The 18676-nt window shown below is 39.9% G+C and overlaps 1 protein-coding gene across 20 annotated transcripts in view; it reads left to right on the plus strand.

Annotated features, from left to right (window-relative positions):
- The window catches only part of EPB41L2 (erythrocyte membrane protein band 4.1 like 2), a 218962-nt gene that overhangs the window by 120629 nt on the left and 79657 nt on the right, over nt 1–18676 (plus strand). For all 20 annotated transcript variants that reach the window (XM_046004678.1, XM_046004670.1, XM_046004675.1 and 17 more), the window contains one exon: nt 11825–11929. In XM_046004678.1, the coding sequence (XP_045860634.1) occupies nt 11825–11929 (105 nt within the window). The remainder of the gene's footprint in view (nt 1–11824; nt 11930–18676) is intronic.

The following is an 18676-nucleotide window of genomic DNA, read 5'->3' on the forward strand; positions in this document are numbered from 1 at the left end:
ACACCACTTATATTGTCACAATGACTTTGTTGTTTAGAGAACTTCCTTAGTGTCTAAGCTTCAGTTAGTACCGTATTTACAAGTAAAAAAAACCCACAAGATTTAAAGACAAGTATATTATAATACACTTTGTCTTGAAATTTTGAATAAACCAATCCCTAATGTCCAAGGCCTTCTTATTGGAGAGTCAGAAGAGAGACATTGTCTATAACCAGTTGGATTAAAAAAAAAGATTTCAAAGATAAATTCCTTTACTGTACCACCAAAATAAAGCAGAACTGTGGGAATAGAAATATAGTTGGATTTTGCATAGGAGAAATTGCAGGCTATCCGACTGCTAGTCACTTAGAGCAAATGGAGGTTGGGATGATTCTTCCTCATACACTACAACACTGTTTCATTAAACTTTTATTACAAAAGGAAGACATTTAAGGGACCATGTTTTATGAACAGCTGAGTGACTGACAGATGTTATAACTGACAGGGGTGTTTATTATTTTCATCTAGTTAAAGTAAAAAAATAAGTAAAATCCCTTGCATGGAATCTGTGTGCACATTAATATTTCATCAACAAATAGAGTTTGTGTAACAAGCTTCAAGACCCAGGGCTCTGGGGCTTTGGTGAGATTTTCTGCATCCCCATTTCGGGCCACGGCTCTGGGATCCACCCTTGGGCCCCCCCCAACTCCCCAGCCAGCATGCTGGTGAGAGGAGGAGGCCTGCTCTGCATTGCGGAGATAGAGATCCTCCCAGGGGTGCTCCCTGGTCAGTGAGCAATTCTTGCGTCCTGAAAGCTGATGACAGCCTTTGGTTGCCAGAGATACAAACTGCAATCACCTTAGAGATACAGAAGGTGATTGCGGATGAGGGATTAAAGGTTCAGTGCTTTATCTTTTAAGGCTGGAAATTAAGCATTTATTTGCTTTGGGAGGAAAAAAGGCCATGTCCATAGAGTCGAGTTTGTGGTTGATCGTGTGGTTGGTTTGTTTGTTTGTTTGTTTGTTTATAATATTGGTAGCAGGATTTTGTTATTTTGCTGTTTACTACACATTGTATGAATGAAACCTATTTTTCTATCTCATTTGTAATCTAAACTTACCTGGTCGCTTATGAGATGAATCGTGTGCTCAGTTAAGAATTCTGAAACATGGATGCCTGGGTGGCTCAGTTGGTTGAGAGACTGCTTTTAGCTCAGGTCATGATCCTGGAGTCCTGGGATCCAGTCCCGCATTAGGCTCCCTGCTCAGCAGGGAGTCTGCTTCTCCGTCTGACCCTCTCCCCTCTCATGCTCTCTCTCTCTCTCAAGTAAATAAATAAAATCTTAAAAAAAAAAAAAAAAGATTTCTGAAACATGCTCATGAGCTTGCTCTCTCCCTAAAAAAAAATTTTAAAAGGCTGCTACTAAAACAAAAACAAATACTAGACCAGAAAAGACGTCATGATACCCTCAAGTAATTATATCCTGCAATAGTTTGTTTTTTTTTTTTTTTAAAGATTTTATTTATTTATTTGACAGACAAAGATCACAAGTAGGCAGAGAGACAGGCAGAGAGAGAGGAGGAGGAAGCAGGCTCCCTGACAAGCAGAGAGCCCGATGTGGGGCTCGATCCCAGGACCCTGAGATCATGACCCGAGCTGAAGGCAGAGGCTTTAACCCACTGAGCAACCCAGGTGCCCCTATCCTGCAATAGTTTTAAAGGAAACCCTGGCATAGCTACAACATGGAGGCTCACCTTTTTATTTCTAGCATCTGAAACTACATTATCTTATGTTGTTCATGTCCACATCATGCAGAATTTGCTCCGTGTTTATCCTAATCCCCTGAATCCTGTGTAATGGGAAAGAAATAGAGATTTTGTAATGACCTCTAAGAGGTTTTTTTTCCCTTTACTTTTGTAGCCTTGTCTTGAAGGAATACTATATAAGAAAAGTTTCTTATACTTTATGGTGATTTATTTAAAAAAAAAACAAACCTACATGCTACATAATCTTGTTAATGCATGTTTATCTGTCTATGGGTGCCTATGGGTGTGTGTGTGTGTTTGTGTGTGTGTATAGTTATATGTGTGTGTGTTTATACATAGTTTATATACGTGTGTGTGTGTGTGTGTGTGTGTGTGTGTGTGTGTGTGTAGTTTCCCTGTTCACTAATGAAAAGGTTTGGAAACTTTTTCATTCTTACCAAAATAAGAAAGATACATATGTGTGTGTATATACATGTATGTGTGTATATTTGCACGCATTTTATATATACATATGTATGTATTATACATAATATACACACATATTTTTGAGTCGTTGGAGAAACTTTTTCAAACTTAAGTCTTATGAATAATCAGGGAAACTTAAAAATCTTCCTTTACTGTAAATGCCTCATTTATTTCTGGAATTACATTTTCAACACACACACACACACACACACACACACACAATAATTGCATATGGTGTCTTCCTTTTTGTTGGGGTTTGAAAGGACTTTGGGACAGAGGTGGATTGACAGCTCGCTCAGACTGGTAGGAAAAGAATGGTCTGGAAAATGATGGCCTTACACTATTGGAGACCCCTCTTTCCTCTTCTGTATGGTTTTCTTTGATTTCCTCTACTGACATGACAATGTATCAGTTGTTGTGTTTGCTCTTTGCATACCTTTCTTTCCTTGGCCTTTCATATTTGCATAGTGTAGTTAGTGCGAGTGCAGAATACATAGCTCAAGGGCTGTCATGTATGGATTGCATTGTGCACTTCCCAGCACCACGTCCTCAGCGCACAATAACGGCAGTGTGGAGGGGCCTACACGGAGACTGTGATGGCGCTTTACACAGCGCCAGTGGTGTGTGGCGGCCCGCTGCAATCTGCCGCCTAAGCAGTTGCACAAATTCCTCCAAGTCGAGAGGCCTCCAGAAATGTCATGTTTTGGCCTCGGTAGCGAATGCCACAAATAACAGCACAGGCTCGGGGGACCTTGCTCAGCTTCTCGGATTCCAGCCTGCCTTTCTTTAGCTGGGTCTGCCGTAGATCGCTTTGTTTTATTTTGTTTTCAAGTCACCCAAAATTAGATTTCCCACCCTTGAATAACATATTTCAAACCCATCTAAATTGTCTTGTTCTTTTTTCTCTTTGGGAGAGCTCTAGTATATTCTGTAGTTTTTTAGAGATGAAGAAAAATCTGATAACCTGGCAAGTAGACGAATGGGCTTTTATTTGTTTTTTAATTTTTTAGCCCATTGATTTTTATATTGCTGGTCTGTGCTATGGGGGGTTAGGGAGAGGCAGATAGGGGAAAAGAGATTGTAAAGCTTGTTGGTGTTTAATATAGAAAGATTTCTTTTGAAAGTGTTCTTGGCAAGTTTTATTAACAGTTGTATGATTTGGGGGCACCTGAGTAGCTCAATTGGTTAGGCGCTCACTGGGTCCTGGGATCAAGTCCCTGTCCAGGTCAAGCTCCCTGTTCAGCGGGGAGCCTGTTTCTCCCTCTCCAGTTCCTCCTGCTTGTGCTCTCTCTCTCTCTGTCAAATAAAAAATAAAATCTTTTAAAAAAAAACAAAACAGTTGTATGGTATTGTTTAACTTGGTGCTACATTATTAGAGTTGCAGTTGACACAGATTATAGTCTGTAAAGATTCTAGTGTAAGACGGGATACAAAGCAGAGGCATGCTTGCAGATAGCAAGAGGAAATAACAGTGAACTTGATGTCTTAGTGAAGGAATGTAGTGTCTATAAAATCTCACTGTCCCCTGCTGTATGAAGGTGGGGCATGGCCAGCTCTTAAGAGGAAGAGGCAGATTCGCTTTTCTGCTTTTGTCCTTCCTCTAGTTCTCAAGAAGTATTTGGAAATATTCTAATTACTAAAAAAGAGTTTAAGTGTGACATAGAATTATGAAGCTAAAATGTAAGTCCGTGGCTGTTCTTCTCCCAGAATGTAGTTGGCAGTGTGTGTTTGGTTTAGTTCCTTGAGTATCTGTGGGTGGTAGTCCATGAGCTAGATCCAGGAGATTGAGTAAGACTGCTAGCCAGAGGCTTGAATTCTAGACTCCGCTCTCCCAGCTTTTTGGCTGGTATTGTGGCTCCAGCGGATATATTTTGGCGGCCTAGTGAGCTTGTTACTCAATGAAATGCTGCCCTAAGAGATGTTAAAGTAAGACATACTTTGCTTAAAGAATTCGATCTCCAAACGTAGTGTGAAAAGGAGTAGAATATAAGAATAAGTACCACAGGTGTGCAAAAAAGTGCTTGAAAGAGAAGAATGAATATCGGGAGACTGGAATAGATTTCATAGGGAAGGAGAATTTGGAGATTTGTCTGAAGGTAGAGTTTCAATAGTTTGAAATAAATCAAGGAAAAAAAAGAAACTTAGAGTATGTCTTGGTCAGTCCACAGTCTTCTTTATCCGGCGCAATACCCCCAAAGTGCTGTGACAGCTAGTAGTACTGTATCTTAGGTGCAGATAATCCCTATGTTTTGCTTGGTTAGCAAATGCATATCTGTAGTTCTTCCCTGCAGTAGAATCCAAATTATTGTTTATTAAAAAAAAAAAGTCAAAACAATGGTAATAGGAGAAAATTGCCAGGGTGCCTGGGTGGCTCAGTGGGTTGAGCGTCTGCCTTCAGCTCAGGACATGATCTTGGGGTCCTGGGGTTGAGTCCTGCGTCATGTAATCGCCCTGTGTCCCTGTGTCAGTCTCCTCACTCAGCAGGGAGTCTGCTTCTCCCACTGTCTCCCCCTTCCCTGTTCCTGTATATTCTCTCTCTTTCTCGCTCTCTCTCAGATAAATAAATAAAATTTTAAAAAAAGAAAAGAAAAGAAAAGAAAATTGCCTTCCTGGATTGAAATATAGAGTACTAATGTTTATGGATATCACAAATAAGAATTCAGCTCTTCAAAAGAAATTCAAGAAATCAGTCTGAGAAGTAGGTTAAACTCTCTGTAACCTCAGTTTTCTCATTTGTGAAACAAGATTGGATGAAATAAGTGTGAAAGTTCTTTAATCATATTTAAAATCAGTTATTTTTAGAGCAACTCAGAAGGGTCCTGTGATTTCAGCTGCCTTTTAATGAATCCGTATAAAGTGTCAAATATTTTATTAAGCACTTTAAATATACCTCATTTAATTATCACTATTATACAAGGAGTATTTGTACTTTAGAGAGAAGAAACTGAGGCATGGTAAAGCTAAGTAACTTGCCTCTGCTTATATACCCTGTTAAAAAGTAGGGCTCTCAATTCAGATCCAGGTCACGGCATTTTACTGCAGTATCTTTCCTAGTATAGTTGAGAATCCACGATTCTTCTGAAAGATGTGGTACACACAAGAATCTGGAGGGGATGGGGGCTCCTGGGTGGTTCATTTGGTTAAGTGCCTGCCTTCTTCTCAGGTCATGATCCCAGGGTCCTGGGATTGAGTTCCGCATCAGGCTCCCAGCCTGCTTCTCCCTATCCCTCCGCCTGCTGCTCTGCCCACTTGTGCTCTCTATCTCTCTGTCAAATAAATAAATAAAATCTTTAAAAAATAAAAAAAAAAGAATCTGGAGGGAAGAAGGAACAATTTTTACTGGCATACCCCCCACGTCTTTCTATATTACAATTATGAGTTGTGTGTTGGTTCCTCTCCCCTGAATGATGAGAATTAGCCTTTGCGGAGTGTGTTGTGAGCAGAGTGAAGGCAAAGAGAAGTTGGGAGCCCTGGGGTTCATATTGCTGACAGAGCACATGCAGGCAAGTTTGATTAGCAGATGAGTTCTTATTGTTTCATGTTATTACATTTTGTATATAGTATTTAATATGGGATAATCGGGTATATTTTCTTTATAAGAGAAGAAGAGAAAAAGATCTATAATTTTTGAATTAGCGTCCAAAAGCAGATCGGTTTTAGGTGGCTTAAGAGTAACTTCTCTGTTTTTTTGTTATAATTTACTTTGGTCAATTCTTATTGCTTAGCTCATGTTTCTTTCCCTCTTGGCTTGATGGCTTTGCTGTATTGTTTTTAAAAATGTCAAAACCTTTTGAATGTTAGCGAGTCAGAATAATAAATAGTGGAAGAAAGTGATTGTAGAGTACTAGATTTCATTTTATGTGGCTGGAGACCCATGCAGTTTACTTAGAGAGTTTTAAGCATTAATTAGCCTTTACGTCTTTTAAAAAAATTTTTTTTAAGATTTTATTATTTTTAGAGTGCTTCTGTGCACATCGGCAGGGCAGTGCATAAAGAGGGGAAGGAGAGAGAGAGAATTTCAAGCAGACTCCTTGCTGAGTGTGGAGCCCGATGTGGGGTTCGATCTTGTGATCTTGCGGTTAAGACCTGAGCAGAAATCCAGTCAGATGCTTAACTGACTGAGCCACCCAGGCATTCCCATTATGTCTTTTAATATTGCCTCTCACGTGTTCTCTGTACCATTTTCAATTAGAGGTTTTTTTATTTTTTTAATGATTTTATTTTTAAGTAACCTCTCCATCCAACTCAGTGCTTAAAGTTACAACCCTGAGATCTAGTGTCCCATGCTCCACTGACTGAGCTGGCCAGGTACCCCTTCAGTTAGAATGAGGAGGTCTACATAGACTTCCTTAGAATTCTGTCCTCCATGTCTGAAATTCTTTCATATTTTCCACCTTTATTTGCTGCATTCTGGGTAGCTTCTTAAGATCCATCATCCAGGTCAGTGGTTTTCTGTCTGTGTCAAACTCTGTCCATTTGGATTACAATTTATTGTTAATAGGTTTTACTTAGAGATATTCTATTTGGTTCTTTTCAGAATCTGATTTTTCATAGTTATTTCTTGGTATTATATAATATTCATTTATTTCTTTAAACAGGTGAAAGTGTTCTGTACTTGAGAATTCCATTATCTATAGTCTCTGAAGAACTAATTCTGATACTGTAATACTCAAAAGTAGTGATGGGTTTCCTTGTGTGTGCTTTGATTATTTTGGTTATATTTCTTGGGATTTTATATCTGGGAATCATTTGCTTCACTGAAGCCAGACAGTTGGACACATCCAATTCCGAATCAGTTTAAACCAAATTCTTTTTTTTGAGATTTTTGAATCAAAAAGATAATGAATAAACTCTGTGTGTGTGCATGCACACATGTGTTTAATAAATCATATTAATAGTAATAAAAAATGTTAACGCCAGTCTCCAAAACTGCTTGGCGGGCCAGATCATGATAATTTTTTTTCTCCTTCATTTCTTGAGAAATAGTTTGTAGAACAGTAATTCTGATGTGGAGTAAGTTAGTAAGCATTGTATTAAAATAAGATAGTGCTTTATTTAGCCAAATAATTTTGGGAAACGTCAGGTTAAATGACGGTAAACAAGTTTTTTTCATCAGAACTTCTCAGGATATCTTGCATGCAAACAGGAAGTTTGATGCATAATAGTTAAGCAGAATTTTTCTTTGTCCCACTCTTACTTTCCTTTTGGAGGATGGGAGATATACATGGAACATCTCATGGGACTAGTGGGACCAGTGGAACCTGCTTGCTGCTGGAAGTCCGCCTCCTGATACCCTTGGCTTCTGCTTATTGCTTTCTCACTATCTTCACTTCTGTGTTATACCACTCATCTTGTACTTAAACTTGCTGAGGGAAGATGTGATTGTTTGTGGTAATCTTTATCCCAGAGTAAGATATTGTCTTTGAGTAGAGCTAATGTATGAAGCTATATCATGGGTCCTTTGTTAGTATTCTTTGGACCAGTTGGACCAGGTCTCTAGTTATTTCTAGAGAGGTAGATTCATAGGACTTTGTTTTCCCTTGGGGAACTTCCTTTTTGTTTTCTGTCATTTGGCTGTAAAGTTTCCAGGACCATCGATGTCTTATTTATCATTGTTTTCACGATGTTGTAACACAGGAACTAAAACATATTAGTTGCTGGATCAGTCTATGTGGAGCCTTTCAGCTTGGCAAGCTCTGGCAGTCATCTGAGAGTGGAACAGTATACCTGGCAGGCATAGTGTATGGCTTGTCCATTATGGATGGTCATTTTTTTCCTCTTACTTTATTCTCCAGTATCTTTTGTAGAGAAATTGGCTCCATCAGACTCTATAAACATCCAAAGTGAAAAAGAAGTTCTCTCGAATATGCTCTTTCTCTGCCTTGTGATGGAAGTAATTTCCTTTCAGATTCTTTTCAGATGCCACAGTCTTGGTGAAGCTGTGGTTTCTTTCTCTGACCCTGTTACTCATCACTTGGTACTTGTATCTTTCAGTAGCTGCCCCACGGTATTTCTGCATTTTTGTCTTCCAGCCAGACTCTGAGTTCAAGGAGGGTAGAGAGGTTGAATGGAAGCTTAAGTAGTATCTGTGTGCAGTTAAGATCTAATCAAGCATTTCAAATACCAGTTTCCTGGAGAAGGGGAGGAGAGAATAGCAGAGAAGCAGTCTGAGCCTCTAGAAGATACTTTGGCATTTGTTGGATGTGGACTAGTGAAAGAAGAGTTGCCAACAGGATTCAGCTGGCCGAGTAGGGCACTTGATTTGGCATGGTGAATGTACTGTCTCATTGGGCAAATTTGGCCCTCACAGTGAGCCGTGATATATTCCTGATTTCCTTTTACAGTTACGGAGACTCAGTGGCTTGCCTATCATCACACTTGTGTAGTTAACAGTGAAGTGCCTACAGGCCGTTGAATGACCAGGGGACTGGGTCTGACTCTACCCACTGTGCGGCCGCCTCTGGGCTGCCCAGCACACAACTGCCCAGTTGTGGTGCTGAGCTTTGTGCGTGTTTCCCCCTTAGTCCTTCAGGGGAATTCTGTCCGTGAGAACATGTTTCTATTTTTGAAACTGAAACTGGTGAGAAAGTATGATTTACTAATAAAGTTTTACTCTGAGTCTGTGTTGGAATATGTTTTCTCTTTGGACTGAGGTAGGTATATTTTCATAGACATTTGTTATCTGAAATATCCTTTTTACCCTAATTTCAAGTTGTGTTATCACAAAATAGTATGACTTTCCTTTTGATTCCGTGACATTTCTCCTTGATATCTACAGCTAACTGGTTTCAGTAGTTTGCTCATTTGAAAGTAGTTGTCACATAGAGCAAGACATTTTTAGAAATGATAAGTTTGAGAACTTTATCTGATTGACATTCAACTTCTTATATTAGCTTCTGTTGAGTTTTTAGTGTCTTTCTAAATAAGACGATAATCTCTTTTATAGTAGATAAAATGTTCCCTGTGAGTCCTTTGTATCTCGTTGTAAATGCATGGGAGATGATGTTCAAGTAGATAGATGTGGCCCAAGCTGTAGCTGATTGCTGTCTTTGCCATCTCAGATAAGGAAGTTTCTAACTACAAAGTGGATGCTAAAATTGTAGCTAAGGTCAGTCACTAGAAGCCTGAAGAGGTGAAATGTCATCTCATTAAAAATAAGTATGTTATGGAGCACTGGGTGTTGTGCAAAAACAATGAATACTGTCACGCTGAAAAAAATAAATTAATTAAAACATCAAAAAAAAATAAAATCACATGTTAATCCTTTAAAAAAAATAAGTATGTTACATATAGGACACTACACAGTTGAATCAGTAAGCATTTTTTGACCACCTGTTATGATGGGCAGCTTTCTGGTCACTGGGCATTCAGAAGTGAACAATGTTGTTGAAATTAATGTCTGAGAATTCACTAATTCTATCTTAAATTACTGATTATCTCTAAAATGTTCTTTGGGGTGCCTGGGTGGCTTAGTCAATTGAGCATCCTGCTCTTGATTTCCACTCAGGTCATGACCTCAGGGTCACAAGATGGAGCCCTGTGTCGGGCTCCATGTTGAGCATGGAGCCTGCTTAAGATTCTCTCTCTGTCTCTTCCTCTGCACCCCTCCTCCACCCATGTACGTGCACATTCTCACTTTAAAAAAAAAAAGAAATTCTCTTTATTTGCAACCATATCTCTTCACATCTATTCCAGGTTCCTCTAAAAAGACCATAGTTTTTACTGTACATTTAAGAAAGCCAGCCATCACGCTTTGAGTTCCCTTCTCCTCAAAAAGTTAATTTAAGATACCTCTAGGCTCAGAATTTTAATTATATAGGTTAATAATTGCATGCCGGTCAAATAATGAAATTGAGAGCCTTTCACTGTAAAAGCTTAAGCCAAAAATCTCATGTTAATGAAATCAGTCACTTTTCATGTTATAGAGCTCACCAGCTTCTAACAATAAGAGCCAATATTGATTAAGCCTGGTATGCCACCCACACTGTTCTAAGCTCCCTGGATGTCTTATAGCTCACTTAGCACTCATTGCTCCCATGGTGCCTTCTGTTGCTCCATTTCACAGATGTGCAAATTAAGGCAAGTAGAAGTAAAGTGGCTTTTCCTTGGCCACATAATTTGTAAATGGTCAAGGTACAGTGCTTGCTATGTTGAAATAATCTGTCGTTTTTTCCTTCTTCCTTCTACTATTTGGTGTAATTCTATTCTTCTTCTTCTTTTTTTTTTTTTTCCCCTAAGAACATTATTATAAAAGGTTTGGTAATGAAAGTTCCAGATTCTCCTTTGCATGTCTTTCAGACATGAGTTTTCCACCTCTGCTTTCACAAAGTAGAGGAAGAAAAAGCTAGAGAGAAACCAGCCCTTTAATTGAGTTTCTCTGAAACTGCCTTTTGCAGTTCCTTATCAGAGTTGTACTTATTTGACTGTTGAAATGTCCTTCATATCTTATTGCCTTGTTTAAGATACATCTGTGAGAGACATTTATTTCCACACAGTGGATGAATGAATGAGTATCCCATTTTGAGAGTGTAAGGGCATTCATCTTGAGGATGAAAATGTCTGAGGGCATGTTCAGTTTTCGCTTGAGGTCCAATAGCTGCTTATATCATTGCGGAGGAAGGGGAGGCCTGTGTCTGAGACCTCACAGTTGGACCTGCCCAGGGGTGTGCATCTTAATTGGGAATGTCACTGCTTTATGTTTTGTCACTGATTAGACAATGAGCTTTTCTTCTGTGGCTGTTAAAGTCTTTTATATCTCTATGGATAGCAGTTTCTTAAAGTATTTTTTAAAAAACGATTTTCTCTATTTATTTGAGAGAGGGAGAGTGCAAGAGAGAAGTTGGGGGAGGGGGAGAAGCAGGCTCAGGGAGCCTGAGGTGGGGCTTGATCCCAGGACCCCAGGAACATGACCTGAGTTAAAGACACACGCTTAACTGACTGAGCCACCCAGGGGGCCCCAACAAAACAAAAACAAAACAAAATACAGCACACTATTTAAGTCAAAAATATGTTACATCCTTGGAGGCATCTGATTTATTCTCCCAGTTCTGTTAGTATCTTAAAATTTTGTTCTGAAGACTGAATGTGTCATCATTATCAAGAGAAAGCTTAACTTGAATTGAAAACAATTTTATTTCTGTTCTACCAATATCATGGAACAGAAATCAAATCTAAGTACTGATGGCATAAATGATGTTAGGATACAGTGAAGAGTAGGGCCAAATAATTTTCCTGCGGAATACCTTGTAGCTAGGACATAAGCCACGTTAAGAAATGGAGGGGGGCAGTTTGGACATATTTCTCTGTACTATTTTAAAAATAAATGAACTCCTAGCACCTTACTTTTTGGGACCTTTTTATATTTTTGTGGAGTGGAAAGTAAAGCATAGAGCATTTGATCATGCTTTCATTCTAGAATTTATGCTTTGTGTATATGGTGGGGAGAGGGAAGATTCTAAAGTGAAAATGTTGTTAATCACTCTTTTGTATTATAAAAGATTGGGAAACATTTTATATTACACTAAATAATATTATCTGATGTGAAGTCCTTCATTTATGGTATTCATGGAATCTTCAGTGCTTGAAAAGTAAAGATACCTTTTCTTTCCCTTCAGAAACGTGCTAAGGGACAAGTGTTATTTGACAAAGTGTGTGAACATCTCAATCTTCTGGAGAAGGACTACTTTGGACTTCTATTTCAGGAAAGCCCCGAGCAAAAAGTAAGTGAAATGATTTCACGTTTATTCGTATCTTCTTAGGAAAATGTTGTATTTTTTTCTTATGCAGTATAAAATTTTGCTTTAAAATTTATGACATTTTATATTCATTTTAGAAATTTGGTAAATATAAAAAAACCCATGCAGAGAGAATCACCTATAACTTCTTGCCCTCGTGTGCATGTTTTTCCACTAATACTGTAAGCAGAGAGAATGGAATGTCTTATTCTGTGTTAATTATTAGAGACTGAAAGAACTGATTTAAAAATTTTTATGTTGGATTTTTAGCTCTTGAATTCACCTGTATAGTAGAAATTAAGCATGCCTGAAAAGCAGGGAAGGAAGCAAATGGGAAGGAATGTCAAGAGTACTGATGTGTACTTACTGGGCGCTTGGGAGAGAGCGTTTGCCTTGCTGTACAGACTGCGGTGGCTGTGTGGGGTAAATGCATTCTTTGCCCTTTGGGTTACTGAGAAGCAAAAAAGGAGGTGAGGTAGACTCAGGTGGTAGATTTGAGTGGTCAGAACCCTGTGTAACTCTGCCTGACATCAAGTGTGTTGAGATTGTTCTGCTCCAGGAATTTCCCAAGACACTAAGCAGGATTAGACTGCTGTAATGCTTGATGCTAATAAGCATTAGCATTCCAGGGAATGTCAGGGCTTCTCAGTTTCGGATGTAATTTTAAAGAGAGAACTATTGTGGTCAACTATTTTACCAGAACTATTAAAGAGAGAACTATTAATCCAGTCTGGCAATTAACTAACCTGCAGCCTTCTGTCTTGGCCGACGAGTCTGGGCATTTCTAACGCAGTACCGTAGACTGAGTGGTTTATCAACAATGCTGGAAGGCTGGGAAGTCCAAGATCAAGATATGCACAGGTTCAGTGTCTGGTGAAGGCCCACTTTCTGGTTCATAAGGTAGTGCCTTCTGTGTCCTCACAAGTGGAAGGGATGGGGACCTCTCTGAGCCTCTTTCATAAGGGGACTACTTACTATTCCTATTCAGGAGGCCTCCACCTTCATGACCTTGTCACCTCCCAAGGGCCCCACCTCCAAATATTGTCACACTGGAGATTAGGTTTCAACTACAAATGGTATGGGTGGCCTCACACGTCCATTCAGTCTCTAGCACTTTCTTTCTTCCTTGTTAAGAAAGGACTGTTTCCTCTTTTACTTGACTTTAAGTAATGGGGGATGTAACTGGGGAAGAAGATACTGAGTGTAGGACTGAAGGATAAAGGTTTCGTCCTGTCGCACCCTAGAGTGAAGCCCTTTCAGCTCTATTAGACTGAGGTTGTGGAGAGACTCGCTGAGATTGGGCTGAGATCGTTACTTTCTTGTATCTAACATTTTTGTCACAGTCAATAGAACAAAATAGCGAGTTGAGGAACATAGGCGGTGATGTTTATTTGCCCACATGCTGTCATTGTTTGTGTCCTGGTAATGAAATACAGGGAATTAAGGGTGATAATTACATATAAATCAAGTTTTCTCAATTTGCTTAGTCTTAAAGCTTTACTACTTAATTGGTGGTTTAATTCCACATTTAAACAAAAGACAATTAAATTGCATGCCTGCCTGCTGAATAGTATGCAAGTATTCTTATTAGAATTCTGTTTAGAATCCTTTTCTCAGAAGAAGTAACATATTAGATATTTGACTAAACTAGGTGCTCCTTTTAGACATGAAATGAAAAGGTGGTTCTTGATAATGTTTCTAATCCTCTGCCCTTCTGATGGTCCTCAAAACTGTCAAAGAGGAAGTGATGGGAATTTGCCTATTATTACCCACTTGTTCCTGAGATTACATATGGGGAGAGTCATAAGAGCATTTAAACTTTGTGAAAGAAAGAAATCATCTAGCATATTGTAAAATATGAGAAAAACTCATTTTGTTAGTAGAAACAGGATATGCTACATAAAGACATCTGGTATTTCTGCAACCCTAGCTTTACATGTGAAAGAGTGGTGTTTAGATAGTAGGATTCACTAGTTTTTATTTTTATAACTTCCAACATATGTGTCTAATCCGTGTCTTTGACCTGAATCTCAGACTCTTTTTAACTGCCTACTGGACACTGCACTCAGTTGTTTCAGAGCAAACTGGCATCTTCCCCTTAAACTTCATCTGTCCCCTGAAGAGTGGATATTGGTCCCTTCCATTCCTTCCAATTCCTTCCATTGCTTATCAGTCAGAGAGTTCTGTATTTTCCACCCGCTAACATCCCTTGCCTAGTCCTCTTGGTGCACAGTTTTGGCTTTGGGTTAGACCCCTGTCCTCTCTCACTGTGACTATTCTGTTAGCCTTCTAGGTTTGGTCCCTAGCCCCTAGGATCACACTTCACACTGTTGCTACATGGAGTTCTCAGGAGTGCATATGGGATCTTGGAACTCCCTGGTTTAGCATCATTGAATGGATCCAATCTGACCCACTCAGTATGACTGACAAAGCCCTACTTCGTTTGTTTCATTTCTCGTTAACCTCCCACATACGTACACTCCACACCAAAGTTCTCTCCTAACAGGAGCCCTGTTGGTTTGTACCATATCTGCTCGAACATACTGTTCTTTACATTTGGAACATCCTTTATTTGAATGCATACTTTAGATTTAAGAACACTACTTGAGGGGATTCACCTTGACTGCTTTCCATTACCATTTCTCCTGCTACACGCTTGAGGAGAATTGACCATTTTTCCATCTGCTATTTATACATTTAGCACAAATCTCATTTGTGTTACTCTTTCTTCCCAGTACTCTAGGAACTTCTTCCCAATACTCTAGGAACTCCACACCCTTTTATTTTTATAGCCTCAGTCTTTCTAGACATTAACAAATATTTATTAAATACTGCCTTTGTGCCATCTTACACCCATTAGGATGACCACTAGCAAAAATATAAAATAAGAAATGTTAGCAAGGATATGAAGAAACTGGGACCCTTGTGAGTTGGTAGTGGGAATGTTAAAACATGTAGTTATTGCAGAAAACAGTATAGAGGTCACTCAAAAAATTATAAATAGAACTGTATGATTCAACAATCCTGTTTCTGGGTATATGCCCAAACGAACTGAAAGCAGGATCTTGGAGAGAGATTTGCACCCCATGTTCATTGCAGCATTATTCACAATAGCCTAGAGGTGGAAGCAAGCCAGTGTCCACCCATGAATGAATTGGATAAACAACATGTGTTAGATACAAAATGTGGTGAATGGAATATTAGCAAGCCTTAACGAAGGAGATCCTGTCACATGCTGTAACATGGATGAACCCACAGAACATTAAGTGAAACAAGCCAGTCACAAAAAGACGACAAGCACTGTGATTCCATTTATATGAGGTATCCATAGTCAAGCTTGTGGAAGCTGAAAGTAGAACGGTGTTTGCCAGGGACGAGGACGGGGGTTGGGGGAGATGGGGAGCTGTTGTTCCATGGGTAGAGTTTCAATTGTTCAAGATGAAGTTTCAGAATCTGTTGCACAACAATGTGGGTATAGTTAATACTGCTGAACTATATACTAAAAAATAGTGAAGATAAACTTTAGGTTAAAAAAATTCCCTGCATGCGGGGCACCTGGGTGGCTCAGTGGGTTAAAGCCTCTGCCTTCAGCTCAGGTCGTGATCCCAGGGTTCTGGGATCGAGCCTCGCATCGGGCTCTCTGCTCAGCAGGGAGCCTGCTTCCTCCTCTCTCTCTGCCTGACTCTCTGCCTACTCTCTCTCTATCAAATAAATGAAATCTTTAAAAAATAAATAAATAAATAAATAAATAAATAAATTCCCTGCATGCAAACCAGCGTACTACTGCAAATCCAGCAGTAAATAGTTAAGACAAAGACTGTCTTCATGGATGTCCCCACTATGCTCCAGCTGAGGAGACAGTGAAAAACTAAGCTATATGGTTATCAAAATTTGATTACCACTCTATAGGAAAGAGTATTAATGGTGAGGACAGCTAAGAGAGAATGCTGCTTAAGGAAGGAGAGACCTAAAGTGTGTGGGATTGGGCTACCGGGGGGTGGGATGAGAGGGGCTTGAACAACACTGCTCACCAAAAGGAGGACATGGCATCAGTTGAAGTTGTGGTAGCAAAAGACAAGTAAAGAATTTCTTTTTAAGATTTATTTATTTATTTGAGAGAGAGAGTGAGCAGAGGGAGACAAGCAGACTCCCTGCAGATTGGGGATCCTAACATGGGACTCGATCCCAGGACCCTGAGATCATGACCTGAGCCCAAACCAAGAGTCAGATGCTTCATCAACAGCCACACAGATGGCCCTAGTCAGATAACGAATTTAAGAGAGATTGAGGAAGGAGGTAAAAGCAGTCCGATGACATAATACCAGTAAGGACTAGATTTTTGGATGGATGGAGATCCCATTTAGTGAGTTGGGGAGGGCCTAGTCGGGATATGGTAGGGTGTGTCATGAGTGTCCTTTCAAGACATGTTGACTTTAGGTCAGATAACAACTTTTAGAAGAACAAGTAAATTTTATATATATTTTAAAGAGTGAGTGCTAGTATTGCCTGGGTGGCTCAGTCAAGTAAGCATCGACGCTTAATTTTGGCTCAGGTCACGGTCTCAGGGTTGTGACATTGAGCCCCACATCTGACTCTGTGCTGGGTGTGGAGCCTGCTTAAGATTCTCTCTCCTCCTCTCCCTCTCTCTCTGTGTCTCCCCCCCCCCCCCTTTTTTTTTTCTTTTTTTAAGTGGCTTCTGGCATGGAAGAAATTCTCCAGGTGGAACTCCAGAGTTCAGTGTGGTGGTTTTATTTCTGGACGGGAATATCCTATTTATATTGAGGCTCCAAGTTAGGCATACTTATTTTTAACTTCATTTTAGAATTAGAAAGTGACATAAAAAATATTCCGAATGGGGGTCAGGGTGGCTCATTTAGTTAAACATCTGACTCCTGTCTCAGCTCAGGTCTTGATCTCAGGGTTGTGAATTTGTGAGCTCCATGTCTAAACAAAAGAAACATGACTATTAATAGCTGATTGTTCTGGGATTCTCACAATGCACCAGGCAGGGTTCTATGACTTCACACATGTTGTCTCCTACAACCCTAAAACGTTGATATTGTTAAGCACACTTTGAGCTGAGGCATAGAGCAGTTAAATAATTCACCCAAGGCCACCGAGGCAGTGAAAAATTGAAGGTAAGATTCAAAACCAGGTAAACTAGGAAGGAAAAAAAAATAGAAAACATAACCGTTCTTAACTTTGTCAATTAAGGCATAAAAATGGGTACACTATTTTATAGCTATCCTGACTGGAAAAATGGAAGAATGTCCTCTTGCCTTAGAGGGATTTTTCATCTTACGAAATCCTAAAAACATCCTGCAAGACTTCATGTATGGGTTGGTGGAAAGTATTATGTGCTGTGTTCCCGATATGAGTTTTCCAGTTGATGTTTCTGTAATGGTGTCAGTAAACTTAAGGGACGACTTGATTTACCAGTACTGATTGTGAGATCCCATGCCAGTGCTTCTCTAAAGCAACATCCCCTTTTCCCCCCTTTTTAGACTTATTTATTTATTTTTTACAGAGAGGGAGAGAGAGAGAGAGCGTGCGCGCGCGCATCCAAGAGCTTGTGCAGGAGGGGCAGAGAGAGAGAGGGAATCCCAAGCAGACTCCGAGCTCAGTGTGGAGCCCGATGTGGGGCTCCATCTCATGACCCTGAGATCATGACCTGAGCTAAAACCAAGAGCCAAATGCTTAACGGACTGTACCACTGAGGCGCCCCAAGGAACTTTTCCCTTCTTGTGAGAAGTAGCTGGGAGATGAATTCCCAACTAGGAATCCTATTTTTCTGCTATCCAGTCTTTCTTACTGTTAACTCCACACATGTACCCACAACCCACCCACCCCACCACTTAGGCTCACTGGCTATGCCATGATTCCATTCTTCCCAGTTTAAAAATAGTGGTATCAGGGGCACCTGGGTGGCTCAGTGGGTTAAGCCGCTGCCTTCAGCTCAGGTCATGATCTCGGGGTCCTGGGATCGAGTCCCGCGTCGGGCTCTCTGCTCAGCAGGGAGCCTGCTTTTCTCTCTCTCTCTCTCTGCCTGCCTCTCTATCTACTTGTGATCTCTCTCTGTCAAATAAATAAATAAAATCTTTAAAAAAAAAATAGTGGTATCACTGTTTATATACAGGATACTGAAGGACGTTATGTTATGGGCTGTGTTAAGTAGGTGGGATATAACCTTATCCCTCACACATTTGGGGACAGAGAACAGATAAACTTTTTGGTCAGTTTCTTAGTCCATTTGGGTTGCTATAACAAAATGTCAGACTGGATGGCTTATCAAAACAAATCTTTCACATTTCTAAAGGCTAGGAAGTTCAAGGTCAGGGTGCCAGTATATCTCGTATCTGGTGAGGATCTACTTCTGGGTTTACAGACCGTGTTTTCTTGCTATGTCCTGACATGGTGGAAAGGATAAAGGAGTTCTGTGGAGTGGCTTTTTTAAGGGGTGCTAATCCTGATCATGAGGGTTCCACTCTCATGATCCAGTTACCCCCAAAGACTCTACCTCTTAACACCGTCACATTGGACATTAGGATTTCAGCATAGAAATTTTAGGGGAACACAAGCCTGACGGTAACAGTCAGGCTAATATTATCTGAGTACATAGGTTTCTAGTAATCTCAGTTCAGTGACACAATTTAATATTCCCTGTCCTAAATATCAGCTGGACATTTGTTAATGACTAGCTAGGGGACACTTGCAAGTTTTATTAGCTTGACA

The sequence above is a fragment of the Meles meles genome, chromosome 5 (genome assembly GCF_922984935.1).
Source record: "Meles meles chromosome 5, mMelMel3.1 paternal haplotype, whole genome shotgun sequence".
Classification (NCBI taxonomy): Eukaryota; Metazoa; Chordata; class Mammalia; order Carnivora; family Mustelidae; genus Meles; species Meles meles.